The sequence below is a fragment of the Colletotrichum costaricense genome (assembly GCF_030867565.1).
Source record: "Colletotrichum costaricense strain IMI 309622 chromosome Unknown Scaffold_13.1, whole genome shotgun sequence".
NCBI classification, from domain to species: Eukaryota; Fungi; Ascomycota; class Sordariomycetes; order Glomerellales; family Glomerellaceae; genus Colletotrichum; species Colletotrichum costaricense.
This window is the reverse complement of record NW_026848242.1, coordinates 1,391,370-1,409,062: the sequence shown is the minus strand read 5'-3', so window position 1 is coordinate 1,409,062 and position 17,693 is coordinate 1,391,370. Positions and strand designations below refer to the sequence as shown.

The window sequence follows — 17,693 nt, the reverse complement described above, 5'->3', positions numbered from 1 at the left end:
ATCGAATTCGATATGTCCCCTGCTCCCCTTCCCACCGCGCGCCTGTCGTCTGCCGATCGTCATGCCGATGATATCTCGTTCTTTCTCTCTCTCTCTCTCTCTCTCTCTCTCTCTCTCTCTCTCTCTCCCCTCTCTCCCTCTCCCCTCCCTCTCCACCCCCCCCCCCCCCCCCCCCCCCCCGCGTCTCCCCTCCCCCCACGCGCCCCCTCTCTCTCTCTCTCTCTCTCTCTCTCTCTCTCTCTCTCTCTCTCTCTCTCTCTCTCTCTCTCTCTCTCTCTCTCAGAGTCAGCATTTCACCGTTCTAGTACGCCGAACCCTTCCTGAAATCAAACAAGTCGGCCATGATGATCGGAAGAAGCATCCTTTACAAGACCACTATTCACTATCCACACTCACTTTCTGACCTGAAGTACTTTTACCCCAGATCATCATCGACCTCGCCGTCGTCAAGGAAGAACCCTACCTCTCCATCAACCCAAACGGCCGCCTCCCGGCTATCAAGGACCCCAACACGGGCATCACGCTCTGGGAGTCAGGCGCCATTGTCGAGTACCTCGTCGAAATGTACGACGACGCCGGCGCGCTGTCCCTCGCGTCGCGAGAGGACAAGTTTCTCTTAAAGCAGTGGTTGCATTTCCAGGTGTCTGGACAGGTGTGTCCTGATTCCCTCAGCTCCCTTATATCAACTTGAATGCGTCGTTCGTTTTACTATTACGATAACCACCTCCCTTTCTTGTGATTTACCATTCGTTTTTGTCTTCAAGCAGAGAATGATGGTCAAGTCCCAAAATGGCGACGAATAGCTCACCGTGTCCTTACCCGTCTAGGGCCCGTACTTTGGCCAGCTCGGCTGGTTCAAGCTCTTCCACCCCGAAGACGTCCCCAGCGCAAAGGAGCGGTACGAAGAGCAGACCGTCCGTGTCTTCTCCGTCCTCGATCGCGCTCTCAAGGGGAAGAAGTATCTCGTTGGAGACAAAGCGTACGTTGTTGATACTTGATAGAGAAGATTCCGACCGGACCCTGCTCCCCTTTCCCAGTCGCCATTGAATCCGGCTCCATCACCCCCTTCTCCTATCTGCAGATCTGCTCTTTGCTATGAATAGCAACTTCGACCCAGAAATCCACTTTCCCCAGCAAAGAGTCCACTATTTCTACCCATCTAGAGCTCCTTCCATGATTCTGCGCATTGAAACTAACGATGACGGGGCTGTGTGCTTTGTAGGACCTACGCCGACATCTCCTTCATGCCGTGGGATTACCTCGCTAGAAAACTCATCGGCGAAGGGTGGACCGATAAGTGGGAGGTCGACACCAAGTATCCCGACTACGCCGCCTGGGCCGAGAGAATCCGCGCCCGGCCCGTGGTGAAGAATGTGCTGGAGACTATGGGGAAACAGAGGGCTGCTGAGGAGGAGCAGGCTAAAGCTCAGGAGTGAGTGACGGAGTCAGGCTAGGCCAGAGTCCATGGGAGTTGGCTACATGTTCGTGTGTTGTTCTCACACGGAAAGTCAATAATTGTATTGTCAAGTAGAGAACCCCCATATGATATTGTCTTTCTTATGTGAATATGTGCAAATAAAAAACGGCGACCTTGGGGAAACAGTTCACCATTCTCCTCCGGCCTTTCCGTCCCTTCTCACGAGAAGTGGAAACACTAGAGCCCATGATAATAGGAGGGTCGAGAAGCAAAAATCTAGTCCTCCCAGATGGCAACTTTGGCCTTCTCGGCGTCCTCCAGCCGGCGCTTCTCAGCAGCCTTCTCTTCCTCCCTGCGTTTCCGCTCCTTCTCCTTGACAGCCTTGTCGTAGGCCCTCTGCTCCTCCGTCATCCGGGGCACCTTTACGCCCAGGGCGCTAGCAATCATGCGACGGGCCACGGCATCTGTCTTTTCTGGCCTGGGGCGTGATGAGGCGGCGTCCTGGCCACTACTACCGCCACCCGAGGACGCACCGGCACCAGCAACGGAATCAACGCTGCCGTAGGGGTTGGGGAAGGACCTGTCTGCGGCGTTGTAGGTTGGTGAGATGGGGGTCGGCGGCGGAGCCTTGGCGCCGTCGCTTTGGGGCTTCACGGCCTCCTCCTCTTCTTCATCGTCGTCCTCGTCTACGTCCTCATCTTCCCAAGAGTCTGCCACTGGTGCTTTGGTCTTTTTGGTGGATGGTGTCTTTTTGCTGCTGTTTATTGAGAGCTTGGAGAGCGATGACGTGACGTCTGACTTTTGACTTGAGGAAGGCATAATGACGATGTGTATAGATGGGGAGATATTAAAGAAGTAGGAGAAGAGATATATATATATGTGTGTGAGAGAGAGAGTGAAGGCAGAGCGTTGCTTGAGATGGAAAGGAGGTTGAGATGGCCAGGAACCCGGGTGCGGTTCCGTCGGGAAGCGAGGTAAAGAGTGGGTAAAGTTCCGGGTAGCAGGGAAGGTCGATCGGTGGACGACGGGGTGGAGGTGTTTGGACGACGCCGATGAAGGATCAACAAGGTGAGGGAGCAGCTTGCAGCTGGAGTGATGCTGTAGGAGACCTGAGAGAGACCCTCCGAGATAAGTATGAGAAGGCCAAGGGTTGATGAATATATGGCCAAGTTTCTGTGCGATGTGAAGCTCCGGGAAGAAAACAGGATGGAAGAAAGGAGGAAGATAGTGTCCGTAGCAGGAAAATAAGTTCTTGTAAACAGGTTGATGTAACTGGAAGTGGCCTCGGCTCCTTTCAGGTGTGCGAACGGACTGCTGTTAGACGGGCACGACGGGATGGCGGGACGTGGATGGGCTGGTTGTGCTTGGAACCCTTTCCCATTGTGGGGTTGGGTTGACCCCTTCCCCGCAGCGAGTCAGAGGAACAGAAGTCTGGAAGGCACTCACGGCACTGTGGCAGGCAATCTGGGAGATGTACTCTTCATCGTTGTACATGACAACATAAAGCCAGCTCGAGTTAATATTACGGTAAGCAGGTGACTGGACACAATGCGTATGCTTTCATGTAAGCCAGTAAGTGTCGGAATGTGCGAGTTGTAATTATAAGAAAGTGATGTGCTTCGTACGGAGTGACGGATAGCTGCGGCAGCAACCACTGCCGTGTCTCCCTGAGGTACACGAAGGTAGGTACTCCATCCGCCAGCCACTTCAATCTGTGGGGGGACGTCGGTCTGGAGCACCATCCTTAGGTAAGCCGCCCCGCCGGCAAACGGGGCCGATGTTCTTCCTGGTTCCAGAGCCAACTCCCGCCTCCGCTGCGCGCTGAGTGGCCAGGCACGGGCGGCAACGTCAGTGCTCATTGATTTTTTTGGTGATGTCGTTTACTTTCTAGTCTCCCCCCCGACGGTCTCCATAATAGCTAGAAAGCCTACTCAACTCACCTACACTTTGTATTTGTAAGGCGTCAGGAGGCGATGCGCATCGCGATTTAGGACTCGGAGTCCTTTTCACCACCCTTCTGCACAAATACACACACCTACAACCCTTCCAATTGCATTCACCATCTCTTTTGTTTTGCCAATCATTCAACCGATACAGCGGCACATCCTAATTCGCCCTCGGCCCTGTATTACCCGATCACCACGTGCCGCGACCGGAGCTTCTTCCAAGTCGACTGGCAAACCCTCCCCCAAGTGCCGCCAACATGGTGATGCGATCGAGCTTCCCCAGGCGCCTGGCCCTCGGACGCTCGGCAAACTACCTCAGAAACCCCTACGCAGCCTCGAGTAGCAGGTTACCTGCAGCGAGTACTCCGAGGTGCTCCGCATCCACCTTCGACCGCCTTCTCCTCACCACCCGCCCGTCCCAGCGAGACATCGCCCCGTTTTCAACGTCAACACGATGGCTAAAGGAGGAAGATAACAGCTTCTTTGACCGTGCCGTCGAGCCCCTGTCCGAGGAGGAACAAAAGGCGAACCTGAAGCACCAGCGCGAGCTCGAGGAGAAGGAGCTTGCCGAGGCCAAGAGCTCTAACTCCGAGTCATCCGCCAAAGGCGAGGGCTCTGGAGCCGCACAAGATGGCAAGGCCGGTAGCGCGGCCGGTGGCTCATCAGCGGGATCCGGCGGTAGCGGAGGCGACGACAAGGGCGACGGCAGCGGCAGACGCGGACGCAGAGCCTCTGACAAGAGCCTGCAGAAGCCCGTTGTGCCCGACGTATACCCCCAAGTCCTGGCTATTCCGATTGCGAAGCGGCCACTGTTCCCCGGCTTCTACAAGGCCATTACCATCAAGGATCCGAACGTCGCCGCGGCCATCACCGAGATGATTAAGAGAGGCCAGCCGTACGTCGGTGCCTTCTTGTTCAAGGACGAAAACCAAGACGAGGACGTTATCCGCAATGTCGATGACGTCTACGATACCGGTGTCTTTGCGCAGATCACGAGTGCTTTCCCCATGCATGGGGAGCAGGGCGCCCTGACGGCTATCCTCTACCCTCACCGCCGTATCCGCCTTTCGAGCTTGCTGCCGCCGGGAACGGAGGACAAGAAGCCGAGCGAAGCCAAGGTGGAGCCGGTGCCCGAGCCGATACCCTCGAAGCCCACCGATGAGGAGGCTCAACAAGAGAAGAAGGGCGATGTCGTTGCCAGCTTCGAGGAGAGTGCTGTGGCCCCCAAGGCCGACCAGGCGGCGGAGAAGTACGAGCCCACGGCGTTCCTCAAGAGATACCCCGTCAGTCTCGTCAACGTGGAGAACTTGACCGAGGAGCCCTACGACCCCAAGAGCGCTGTCATCCGTGCCGTGACCAACGAGATCGTCAATGTGTTCAAGGAAGTCGCCACGATGAACAGCCTTTTCCGTGATCAGATCTCGACATTCTCCATGAGCCAGTCCACAGGCAACGTAACGTCCGAGCCGGCCAAGCTGGCAGATTTCGCCGCCGCCGTGTCTTCTGGCGAGCAGGGCGAGCTGCAAGAGGTCCTGTCGAGTCTCAACGTGGAGGAGAGAATGCAAAAGGCGCTGATCGTTTTGAAGAAGGAGCTCATGAACGCGCAGCTCCAGTCAAAGATCACCAAGGACGTTGAGAGTAAGATTACTAAGCGTCAGCGGGAGTACTGGTTGATGGAGCAGATGAAGGGCATCCGTCGCGAACTGGGACTCGAGTCTGACGGCAAGGACAAGCTGGTTGAGAAGTTCAAGGAGAAGGCCAACAATCTGGCCATGCCCGAGGCTGTGCGCAAGGTGTTCGATGACGAGATCAATAAGCTTGCCCACCTCGAGCCCGCAGCGTCCGAGTTCAATGTCACGCGAAACTACCTGGACTGGCTTACGCAGATCCCCTGGGGCCAGCGCAGCGCGGAGAACTTTGGCATTCAAAACGCCATGACGGTCTTAGATGAGGATCATTACGGGCTCAAGGATGTCAAGGATCGTATCTTGGAATTCATTGCTGTAGGCAAGCTCCGTGGAACGGTCGAGGGCAAGATCATTTGCTTCGTCGGTCCTCCCGGTGTCGGAAAGACGTCCATCGGCAAGTCCATTGCCCGCGCCCTGAACCGCCAGTACTACCGATTCAGCGTCGGTGGTCTGACGGACGTGGCTGAAATTAAGGGTCACCGCAGAACCTACGTCGGTGCCCTGCCCGGTCGCATCATCCAGGCGCTCAAGAAGTGTCAGACCGAGAACCCCCTGATTCTCATTGACGAGATCGACAAGATTGGCCGTGGCTACCAAGGCGACCCCTCATCGGCTCTGCTTGAGCTTCTCGACCCGGAGCAGAACAGCTCCTTCCTGGACCACTATATGGACGTCCCCGTCGACCTGTCTAAGGTGCTCTTTGTCTGCACCGCCAACATGACGGACACCATCCCGCGACCCCTCCTCGATCGCATGGAGCTCATCCAGCTGTCGGGCTACGTCGCCGACGAGAAGAAGGCCATCGCTGATAAGTACCTCGCCCCGGCCGCCCGTGAAGCCGCAGGCTTGGCCAACGCCGACGTCACGCTCAGCGAGGAGGCTATCGAGGAGCTCATCAAGTCGTACGCCCGCGAGTCCGGCGTCCGCAACCTCAAGAAGCAGATTGAAAAGGTCTACCGGAAATCCGCCCTCAAGATCGTTCAGGACCTCGGCGAGGAGGTGCTCCCAGAGAAGGAGGCCCTGACCGAGGACGGCAAGGAGGCACTCGAGGCGTCGGAGAAGAAGGCCGAGGAGGCGCGCGAGACGGGCGAGCAGCCGGCCGAGACGCCGACCGCCGAGAAGCCCCGCGTCGCCCTCAACGTCCCCGACACGGTGCACGTTACCATTGGCAAGGAGAACCTCGTCGACTACGTCGGCCCTCCCGTCTTCACCTCGGACCGCCTCTACGAGGTCAACCCCGCCGGCGTGGCCATGGGTCTCGCGTGGACCCAAATGGGCGGCGCCGCCATGTACATCGAGTCCATCCTCCAGGCGCCCCTGCGACCGAGCAGCCGCCCCGGGCTCGAGATCACGGGTAACCTCAAGAACGTCATGAAGGAGTCGACGACGATTGCCTACTCATTTGCAAAGTCCCTCATGGTCAGGGACTTCCCTGACAACCACTTCTTCGACAAGGCCAGGCTGCACCTGCACGTCCCCGACGGTGCCGTCTCCAAGGATGGCCCCTCGGCCGGTATCACCATGGCCACCTCGCTCCTCTCCCTCGCCCTCGATACCCCCGTCAACCCCACCGTCGCCATGACGGGTGAGCTCACGCTTACCGGCAAGGTCCTCCGCATCGGCGGGCTGCGCGAGAAGACGGTCGCCGCGCGCCGCGCCGGCTGCAAGATGATCATCTTCCCCAAGGACTGCATGTCCGACTGGCTCGAGCTCCCAGAGGTACGTCCTATCACAACAACTACTACCACGTACAATTGGACTGTACAAGATCAATGCTGACACATTACTACAGAACATCAAGGAGGGCATCGAGGGCAAGCCCGTGGCATGGTACTCTGACGTCTTTGACCTCATCTTCCCGGAGCTCGACCGCGAGGCCGCCAACAAGTGCAAGACGTGCGAGTGGAAAAAGGACCAGGACGACAAGAAGAAGAAGGACAAGAAGAAGAAGAAGAGGGACGACTCTGACGACGAGGATGACGACTAGATGCATCACCACCACCACCAACCACTGCCCCCTCCTCCCTGAGGGGGTGAAGAGCAAAGAAAGAAAAATCTACAAACAGATTTCACGACATTGTTCACCAGCGATAGATGGTTTCCAAATCCATTGACACATCCAGTCCCCCCCCTCCCGACTGGGATGATCCGTCGTAACCCGCGCCTCAACCCCCAAATCCTCAACGCCCTGTGGGGGCTACAGAAGCGTTGAAAAGAAGGATTCTGGCAAGGTAAAGATTGCCAATCGGCAGACGAGGGCGGATGACAGACCGGGTGGACTTTCTATTGAGAAAGGAAAAGCCAAAGCCGGACGATTAGACGAAGTCGCATAAAAATGTCACGGCAAATCAACATCATCAACAACCACACACACAAATACACACAACTCCCTCCTCTCGATGCTGCATCTCTACTCTAGATGGTTCTTTTTTCTATTTTAATTGTTTGGCTGGTTGCCGTTTTCAGGCGGTGTTGTCTGAAGAAACAACCGGACTCGGGTTTGTAAGACTAGGGTTGCAGCGACACCCAATTGCATAGGATGGTTAGATTGCACAGCAGTCAGTCTCGCGCATAGGTAGTGGCGGCTGTGTGAAGGAATAGCAGGGCGCGCGATGCTTGCATAGGGTACGGTAGCTAGCTTTCGGGACAGGCCAGAGTAAGCGAATTCTTGTATATTACCAATACCTGTTGTGAGCCGTCCGTCGCAAGGCACTCGGCGAACAGCCACATAACGAAGCTTGTTTCCTCCCCAAAGGGTACGTTGCGGCATGAGTTACAGTTCGTTAGTGCCAGCATTGCCCCTTCGATTGGTTTTCCGATGAGCGGGGGGTGTGGTGACCTCCCGCTGATGCCGTTCGAGGCGAGCAGCAACGTGTGGAGCGGTAGCCAAGGGAGGAGAGGACCAGCTTACCGGAAACGCTGTCGCTTGCAGATGCGGCCGACCTGGCCACCGTGTATGTAGTATGTACGTCAACGGCCGCAGCGATGGTGCTGGTGAGACGGCGGTGCCGCGCATTTCGGTTGCCAATCGCGATAGGCCGTTGTAGCCTCGGGGGTATCGAACGGTGGAGCGTACGTCTCCGTGCTGCCGGAGTGCAGGTCACAAGTCTTCGCGTTTGTGATATATGATGAAGGTTACAGTACGATATAGAGCCGAGTCATGGTGACATGTTCTGTGTGCCTGATTGTGGCCCAATCTGTAGCAGCTAGAGGCTCCGACGACGTCGACATCGAATGCCGTCCAGATTGGTGACAACGATTCTAGCTCCCTTTTAGCATTTCGATTTGACACCGAGGTGGGGTGGGTTCTTCTGGGTTGCTCAGGGTCTGACCCGGTGTGCCACGCCCATCCGTCCACGCGGGATCGGTGGGGTTCGCGGGAAGACATCCAGACTGGCTGGGATGTGTGAGTGCCAAAAGGGCAAACAACACGACCCTTGTATTGCGTACTGCCCTTTCTTCTCGCCACCGATCATCGATCATTCATCTCTAAAGCCGGCTTCTCAGTGCACCGGACACGGGAGATCTCCAGGTCGGTTGAGATGCGGCGCTTGACGAGGCATGGCTATGCCTGCTCCTGGCGCTTGGAGTAGCGAACAGGATGGCGGGCGAGGTTGCAACGACCAGAGCGTCAGCATCCGGGCTTCTAGGAGCTCCTGGGTAGTTACCCAAAGATAGCATATCGCAGGCATGCGTCCGTACAGTTGAACACCTTGATGTCAGCGTGCGCTTGACAAGAAATACAAGCCGTCCCGTAGGACACTTTGCCAGCCTGTCAACAACAAGACAGCCTCATCATTTGGGCTGCGTCGATGCCTAAATGCACGTAGCGTGTGAAAGATGCACCCCTGACCTGGCCGCTGATGTTAGCCAACAGACAGTGCAGATACCCGAGGCCATCCGATACTTTTATTGTTATGGTCTCCGTAAGCTCCCTTCAGACGCATCAACGGTCCCGAGATAGGCCGCCGTAGTTGATTTGTCTTCCTCAGGTTTGAAATCTTGATGAGATGGTGGTCCTGCAACCGACTTCTACAGGGTCATGCTGAATGACGCCGGGACAGTCCGCTCGTTCGTCCATCTTTGCATGCGTCGCATTGCTATGCTGCGGTTCCATCGTCTGTGGTAGTCTCACTTCATGTCGTGCCACATTGCAAGTAGTAGAGGTAGTGTCAGGCAGTGGAGGTTGAAAGCATGTCCAGCATCGTTGATTGGTAATGTGCTGGCCTCCAGACTACGAATGAACATGCTGGGTCGTGCAGCAGACGGCTTTGACGCAGAGGAGAGACAAGCACGTGGGTAAGTCGTCCTTATTTCTCAATGCTTCGAGGGGTATGGTCCGACGACGCAGTTCGACGCAATAAAACGGAGAAGATGCATCAATTGCGAGATTGCGCAATGATGAAATCTTTGGCGCAGGTTGGTAGGCGAAGAGCTTCACATTGAGCTGACGTCCCTTGGACATAGCGGGTCAAAAAAGCTCCGTGTGACCCATTGACTTTCAATAGATGTAGCGTATAGAAGCCTTGCTCTGGTAATAGTTTTCGGATCCGGCCTGTTGCCGTCTTGGAGTTGAGCAATCTTTGCCTTGCACGGCCGAGACTTGAGTCTGGTAATCACCAGGTTGTTGAGCCGGAAGCGACGAGTGCAGAGAAGCGAAATCGGCCAGACACCCCTGCCCAGATCTGTAGCAAGATAGACAGTCCTTGAGCGATTGACTCATCAATTTACCAAGGTAAGGAAGCATCTCGGGGGTCCATTATGACATGCCCTCCTTGGCCCTGGCCTTAGCGGCAGCGATCCTATCGAAAGTGCTGGGCGTATCTGATCTTGATCTGGTGACAGTGGCCGTACCCATGAATGCCATAGTATTCCCCTATATCAAGTTGTGGGTCGAACATGGAAAGCAAAGGGCGGTCAATGGACGGATGATTGAATGTGAGGCCAATTGATTGAGGGATCTGGAAAACTGCAGTCCCTGGTGACGATGTGGATGTTTGCAGGTTTGAATGAAAGGGCTTGATGCGAGCCCAACGAACCCAACGCCCACAGAATAACAAGTCGGGACCCAATCGCCAGAGGAGGGCTGGATTCGGAGGTCATCGTACATGAAACGAGATGCGCTAAGAGGAGCGGCATGGGGAAGAGTTCGTGAAGGAGGGCGGCCTCGGGCTGCAGCTGAGTTGTCGTTCTGGGTCCCGCGGTCCCGGTCTCAGCTCGCCTCGACGCTGGCTGTGGATGAGATGATTTTGGGGTGAGGTATGTACAGAAGAAAGGGATGAAGTGACGATGATGGAAGAAGGATGGACAGCAAAATGTTGTGCTCCCTGCCTTGGCGAGAGGCCAGGGACTATGGAAGGTTCACGACGCACCTGAACCAACACCACTTGGAAGGCATGGAGATCCATCCTGAACCGGCACGTTCTCCAACGGCAGAGAAAGCCCCCCTTAACTTCTAAGCCCCTGAAGTAAGTCTCGTCAGCTCCAAATCAACGGCGTTTAACGCCCAAGTGGAAATATCGGGACAGCCAGCGCATCAGAGTAGGGAAAGTCCCACCCGCCTCTTCCAGAAATGGCCAAGCTTCCCCGCCAGGCGTGCCCTCCCGCCTTAGTAGCGCAACCGTCCATCTCGAGTCTGGGAAGGTACTTACCAACTAAGGTACCTACCTACCTGTCCTTCCCCAAGGTAAGTCACCGGACGTATCTTTCCTTCCATCTAAGCATCACATTCCAGAAACTTTGAGGAAAGACCCAACTATCATATCCCAGACAAGAAAAGGGGGCAAGAGTAATGGTGGTAGGCATCCACTGTTCGATTCGTAATGCTCATCTTTGAAGTTGAGAAAGGTACCGCCTTGAGGTAAGGTAACTGGGAAAGTGAGGTACGAAATACCTTACGAGCGTGCATTGTCGGTGGGTTGTCACTCAGTTACAATATCAAGCGCCTTAGCGTCCGCTCATAGGCACTTTCCCGTCAGCCATTGACATTTTAGAGTCTTCACTGTCACTGGCCACGTCTTTTTCTTCTCCCCATGAATTCCCTTCTCTCAATGTGCCCTCCTAGTGACCTCGTTCCTTCAAGGGGCACATACCTTATTCGTACCGTACGTACATACTTTCGAGTACTTGATGGTATCTAAAGAGCGCCACTAGAACTCCCGCTCCTTCACCCGGTATTTCTATTGGCACGGGAGCTTGACGAGGCCTCACCCGGTGCCCAGCCTCCCAGCCTCTCGTTAAAGTCGCAGCAAACCAGAAACACGACCTGGTGGGGACCCAATATTGCCCTCGCAGCGGCCCTGCTCACTTTCACGCGCTTCTCCTGCATGCGCTTGCACTACTCTGGATATGGTACATTACAGCTCCTCTTTGCAGATTCGACTTCGTACCTTGCACAGTACCATCCCGTAAAAGAGAGAGAGAGAAAAAGGAAAACCGCAAAAGACGCAACCGCTGAACGACCCCACGACCTTCATTGTGTCCACGGCAACCGTCAACGGTGCCCCTCCCCCTCTTCCTCTTCTCGGAAGCCCCCGGTCATCTTCTTGCCGCCCGATTTCCATACAAATCATCCAAAGTCCAACGTTCGCCTCATCTCACCAAGCCTACGTGCTCGCCAACCACCACCACCACCACCAACACTGCCGCCGCCCAGCAGCTCACGACGCACGTCCGGTCAACGCGAACCCAGCCATACATATCCACACCCCGACTTCGACGGCATACGTCCACCCATCCAACATCCTCGTCAATCAATACATATTTCTCCCGTTCGCCTATCTGTCCCTACGCCTACGTCGTCCTCCGTCATCCTACTCTTTCTGACGCTACTTGCCTATTTGTACATCCTTTATCATCCCAGCCGCAGAGCGATCAAACGCAGCTCTCCTCCCGCAGGCTACGCTGCCACCCCGCCTTGGCCTACACGAATCACATCGCTCGCCAAAGTCATCACCTTCATCGCTGAGGAAATAAGACGAAGCAAAGCACATGCAGACGTGCGGACGTGAGACGACGTATTGCCGCCCTCATCTGTACAGCTGCCATCCAAAGTAAGCCCATCCGAGCTTATTCTGTGCTTCGGACTCGCCAAAAACTCTCTTTCGAACAGCCCCGGACGAAAGAAACACGTGCGCCGCATCTAGCTTCTGCCTACGGACACACGCACACCAAGTAATTATCGACAGCCTCTTGACTTGGGGGTTTGAGATTCTTCCAAAAGCCCGTCGAGTATCGGTCAATCCCTCGGCCCCCGCCACCGTCATTCTCGTCTGAACATGGTCATCTTCGCCCTTGCTTCTCTGCACGTTTCCATCCTATCTCGTCACAGCGTCTGATGTCCCATCTTGCCTACGGTTGCCTGCATCTACTCCGTCACGCTCGAAGTGCAATTTCAACGTCCACAAAAGACGCCCGCCGTCATTCTTGTCTCGCGTTCCCCGCGCCCAGACACATCCCAGCCGCTGCCAGCCCAATTTAGCTCCGACCTGGCACCAAGCCCGGTCAAAACCAGGCTTGAGGTTGACCGTCTTTCGCTTCAAGGCTCATCCTTGTCACCCGCCTGGTTCGCTCCCGGACCAGGTTTGCGGGACTATCCATAATTAACACCTCGTCCCCAGAACCACACCGCTTAGAGCCTCACCTCACACCGTCAGCGTCCTGATCGGCTCACCTTGACGACCTCCAAAGTCCAATCGCGTTGGCAAGCTGTACATCTCCCTCAACTCATCATGGCGCAGCCAAACATGTCTTCTGCGGAACCGCCGCCTTCGTCGGGTCATCAGTCCACCAGCTTTCTTCGTAAACTCTTCGGACGAAACAATGCGGCCCCGGCATCCGTCGGCCCGCTCCAAACCAAGGAGCCCGAGCCCGAACCCGAGGTTGACCCCGACTCCGATGACCAGCAAAGTACTGGTCTGGTGCGTCGAGTCTCGAGAAAAGTCGTGCCCGGACTTCCTCGCGTGCAGACCTTCAAACGCCAACAGTCGGAACGCAGGAACAACCTCGCACCAGTTGAACCCTCTCCGGCAGAGAGGCGTGCTCTATCAGTGGACAGGCGCGTGCAATCGTCACGTACGGCGTCACAGACTCAGTCCTTTCCCCGAGCTAGCGCACCGGACTTTTTCGAAAATGCGTACGAGGTCCAGTCTGCCCCATCTGCCCCCGTCAGCCCTGTCGAGGAAAAGGCCGAAGTCAGTCTTGGTCAGATGGTATCCCAAATTGCAGCAGAACCCACGACAGACGAATCTCATGCGCACGAGGTTCAATCTAATTCGGACGCCCACTCAGTAACGACATCTCAATCTCACTACGAGGCTATGATTCACGATGAGCTCGAAAATGTTTGGATTCTCAACCTCAGCATGCACTTCCGGGATAAGTCCAAGAGAGAGAAGTTTTTCGTCACATACCGAGAAACTCCAACCCACTGGCGTAGAGTAACCATATCTCTTGACTATCGCAATGCCCCGGATAACTCTCTCGAGATGGACTTGCTCCACACCAAGTCTCAACGTGACAAAAGTTCCAAGATCTACGAAGCCATCAGAGATAGTCTGCAGGACATACAATTTTACCCATCAGTCACCAACCTGAAACTCCAAACCACGGAAGGCCGCCTTCATGTACATGTGGTTGAAGATGTCAATGTGAGTTGATGTGCTCTGAGGGAAATCGGTCAGTGCTAATATCCAACAGGAAATCATTCAGTACCCTACCTTCCGCCAAGTCCAGCACTTGGGATGTCGCAGGGTCAGAGAAAAGGACATTGTCTTCGACTCTCACATGTCCGGCTTTGTCTACAAGGTGTCTGTAGGAGGAGAGGTACTCATCAAGAAAGAGATCCCAGGCCCCGACACCATAGACGAGTTCCTCTACGAGATCAACGCCCTGAACCGGCTCCGGTATTCAAGGAACATTATCCGGTTCTATGGTGTCGTGGTTGATGATGAAGATGAGCACGTCAAGGGACTGCTCATTAGCTACGCCGTTCATGGTGCGCTTATTGATGTTATTTATGATAACAAGCAGGACTCAGAATTAGGTCTGCCCTGGCCGATTCGTGAGAAGTGGGCACGCCAAATTGTACAGGGCTTGGCGGATATTCACGAATCTGGCTTTGTGCAGGGCGATTTCACTCTCTCAAACATAGTCATTGATGATGACGATGATGCCAAAATTATTGACATTAACAGAAGGGGCTGCCCAGTGGGCTGGGAGCCTCCTGAAGCAACGCCTCTTATCGAAAGTAACCAGCGCATTTCCATGTACATTGGCGTCAAATCCGACCTTTATCAACTGGGCATGGTCTTGTGGGCATTGGCAGCACAGGATGATGAGCCCGAGGCCCAAGGACGACCGTTACAGCTCGGAGACGAATACGTTGTTCCAGATTGGTATCGGCAAATTGTAGACATTTGCCTGAGCGAAGATCCGCGCCTTCGGTTGCAAGCCTCGTCTCTCATGTCCCTCTTTCCAGAACCCGCGGATGGAGACGACATGGCACCCCCGTCAATCTCGGTAGACGACGGCTATACCATGCAGGAATACTTCGTGGATGGCAACCATGGCTACGCCAGGGTCAAGACCGTTCAGCCAGCTCACGACTGGTCGTATGTAAACTTGGGCCAACCCTATGTTGACGAACCGACGAGGGGCTTCTCACAGGACCCGTACTACTACACCAGAGGCCGCTCTCCCCCAAGCCCACTGCCAAGTCATTATGGGCCTTGCGACTCGCCTAACATGGGACGTAATGTCTCCAGCTGGGCTGAAGCTAGAAATATTGCACCATCGTACAGCGATATTGGGGCAGACGAGGTCTACGATCAAAAGAGCGCAACACCGACAACAAGCAAGGACTCCGTCGTTACGCCCGAGCCATTGGAAGAGACAAGCAAGTCAGTCCGACAAAAGCTGGAAGCATTGCAGTGGACTCCCCTATCCAGTGATCTCGCCGCCCTCGATCGGGCCGAACTCGACCATACGCCAGGACAAGATGGCAAGAGACTCATTGGAGAAGGCTTAGTCGACACGTTGCGGAGTCACAAGCTAGAGGCAACTGCTACCGTCGATCCCATTGAGACACGACCTGCGATGGCCAGTCCTATGACGATCAAGGATATCGAAACAGAGGGGAAAGATGTAGAGGAAGAGGAGGTGAACGTGAGAGAATCTGAAGGAACGCAAGAGAGTTCCCCAAACGGAAAAGGAACAGTAGGGCAATCAGCGCCCGGACAAACGGGGGAAACAGAACCCGAAGAACTGAACAGAAACGGGCAACATGTTGTCACGATAGCGGACTCGACAGAAAAGGGGCCAGCTGTGGACGACCTGAAAGTCGCCGAAATTGAGTTCGAAACCAATGCCGCTCAAACGGCCGGACCAGGGCTCAAGTCTACAAAGCAAGAGGCGGCAGCGGCGGAGTCACCTACTACTACTCAAATACCCACGACAGACAACCCCACGGAAGCTCAAGGGGCAGATACACCAGAACTCAAAGGGGTTGGCGCGGCACATATCAACACTGATGAGCAGACGATGCGAGAGAAAACATCCCTTGATGATGACTTCGCAACGGCGACAACAGCAACGACGACAGATGCCCGGAGATGATATGATGTAACACTAGCAGCGGGGGAAACTGAAGGCGATTTTGCATAGGCGCAGGTTGATTGTCGAGGCATCGGGAGGCGCCACTTCTTCTTTTCCTTTGCTTGATGATGGTACTGCCGGCATACGAATCAAGTTGGTGGTCACAATGTTTGATTTTTTTGCGGCATAGCCTTGGTGTAAAGGTCCGGGAAACACTGTACGTGAAATAGAAGACGACTTTTGGTCAACCTCGATCCTTACCAAGACTCGGAATGTGAACCGACTTGCATTGTGGGATATTGTGAAATCGAAAAATCGTGGGATCGAAAGCAGAGCTCTGGCTGTGCATACCAAAGTTGGGCGAGAAATAAGGCCGTGTGTGCGTAAACGACTTTGCAGCTCAAGTAAGTGGTTTGTCCAAAGTGAGAAACCCGATGATAAGATGGATCGCCCTTCCATCAGCCATATACAAGCGAGCGGCCGGTGATTTCTTTCCGTTCGAGAGGTGGTGGCCGTTGACTACGGTGTAGATCCGGAGTCAGTGTAAGTCATGTACGTGGGATGTGTAGGTACTCCAAGAGTCCAGAGGCCTTTTGCGGTGGATTCGCCACTGCTTTGGCAGTCTTTTCAAGGAAAAACTGCCTAGATACTAATATACGTCTGAGAAAAGTAGCGAGTCTGGATTTCGAAAAGACCAGGGCGGTGTGTGTAGATATGCTGGTCCCCTTTTCCCGAGTTTTCTGAAGTGTCGATAAAGCTAGGTGGGTGACAAGGGCGTCAAAGCTGGGCAAGCAAGCAAGCTCAAAAAGGGAGCTTGGAGCTTGAGTCGCCTCACACAACTCAGGTGCGGCTAAGAATATTAAGGTACGGATAGAGAGCTCTGGGCAGCAGCGGCTGCAAAGAAGGATGGGACGAAAGTGAAGGAGTGCCAGAAGTGCATCTCTCTTGCTCTGGTGGTGACGGGGATTGGCAGGGCGGATCGGGTGTGGCGTTGGCCAAGTGCGAGGGGGTGCGCCTCGCCAGATCAGGTTAGCATAGAAACATTCCAGAATAGGTCAGCCCAACTAGCTGAAGATTTGGAAGACAAGGCCCTGGAGTCCCCTTTTGCGATTGTACTGCGTACACTGCAAATGACCATCGCCGACCTTGAATGTTCAAGTGTACGTATGATTGTTAGAAAACACGTGACCCTTGCCACCGCTGTAAAGGGAGCATCGAGAATGCGCAGTTCGCCAGATAGCCACGGGCAGACAACCTCGGGACGATAGCGAGGCAAAGACAACTTTCATCCCTGTTGTGTCCTGCAGCACTGCAGCACTGGGGCGGAGGATTGCGGGGCAGGGTCCTGTTTCTGTTGGGGATGGGCCGGGATGCCGGAGTGGGATGCGCGGATGTCGTCTTTCTCTTTAACGAGATCACCGGGGAACGCGAAATCAAGGGCCGGACTGGGTGTGTCGCGAAACTATGGACCTGGGACCTGGAGTTGCCGAGGATGCTTTTGGCACACCGAAATCGAACTGGCTCGTGGGTGTCATCGGGTGTTCTCTCGCCGCTGACCGAGAATGTTCGAGAGAGTGACCGTGAAGGAAAGTGGGTGAGAGGCAGTTGGCGTAATCTTGAGTTGGACGATGTGGTCGCCTCGGCGATAAGGAACAGAAAAGAGACAAGGCCAGCCCCTGTCGATGGGGGAGCCTTACCACAGGAAAGCTCGGGGGCGACGAGAGACTTCCGTCATTGAATGGAGCTCTGGTGGGGAACATGTTGAGGGCGAACGTGGATTGCACAAGCCGCCGCCACTGTTGATTATTCCCTTTTTTTTTTTTCTCCCTCCAGGGTTCTGTCTTCCAAGCCTTTCTGCTGTTTCGGCATGTAAGTTTCGGCGCATGATCCAATAGAGGAGTGATAATGATGAAAAGATAGTTGGAGATATGCTCATCGACCCGTTGGCATGAGAACCAGCCAATTTAGAGCTTGCAACTGGTGAGTGGCTTTCGCCAGTTCCATATGTTCACGACTTCAAAAGTGAGTAGTGCCCGCTGGTCCGAGAAC

At 54.8% G+C, this 17,693-nt stretch overlaps 5 protein-coding genes across 5 annotated transcripts; 4 read left to right on the top strand and 1 right to left on the bottom strand.

Annotated features, from left to right (window-relative positions):
- Positions 1-424: 424 nt before the first annotated feature.
- On the top strand, positions 425-1,436 carry CCOS01_11873 (URE2; the record flags this gene model as incomplete). Its single annotated transcript, XM_060460024.1, has 3 exons — positions 425-652; positions 828-979; positions 1,223-1,436. Coding segments are annotated over 3 exons (594 nt in total), but the record flags the coding sequence as incomplete, so codon positions are not given.
- Positions 1,437-1,693: 257 nt separating this feature from the next.
- Positions 1,694-2,236, bottom strand: CCOS01_11872 (uncharacterized protein; the record flags this gene model as incomplete). Its single annotated transcript, XM_060460023.1, has 1 exon — positions 1,694-2,236. The coding sequence occupies one exon, from the start codon at positions 2,234-2,236 to the stop codon at positions 1,694-1,696; it is 543 nt and encodes a 180-aa protein (XP_060309854.1).
- Positions 2,237-3,620: 1,384 nt separating this feature from the next.
- Positions 3,621-7,038, top strand: CCOS01_11871 (ATP-dependent protease La; the record flags this gene model as incomplete). Its single annotated transcript, XM_060460022.1, has 2 exons — positions 3,621-6,770; positions 6,844-7,038. 2 exons carry the CDS (start codon positions 3,621-3,623, stop codon positions 7,036-7,038), a joined length of 3,345 nt encoding a protein of 1,114 aa, XP_060309853.1.
- Positions 7,039-10,873: 3,835 nt separating this feature from the next.
- CCOS01_11870 (uncharacterized protein) lies at positions 10,874-12,061 on the top strand (the record flags this gene model as incomplete). The annotated part of the gene is made up of 2 exons (XM_060460021.1): positions 10,874-10,911; positions 11,194-12,061. The coding sequence occupies 2 exons, from the start codon at positions 10,874-10,876 to the stop codon at positions 12,059-12,061; spliced, it is 906 nt and encodes a 301-aa protein (XP_060309852.1).
- Positions 12,062-12,781: 720 nt separating this feature from the next.
- CCOS01_11869 (protein kinase domain-containing protein) lies at positions 12,782-15,665 on the top strand (the record flags this gene model as incomplete). The annotated part of the gene is made up of 2 exons (XM_060460020.1): positions 12,782-13,699; positions 13,749-15,665. 2 exons carry the CDS (start codon positions 12,782-12,784, stop codon positions 15,663-15,665), a joined length of 2,835 nt encoding a protein of 944 aa, XP_060309851.1.
- Between the last annotated feature and the right edge of the window lie 2,028 nt (positions 15,666-17,693).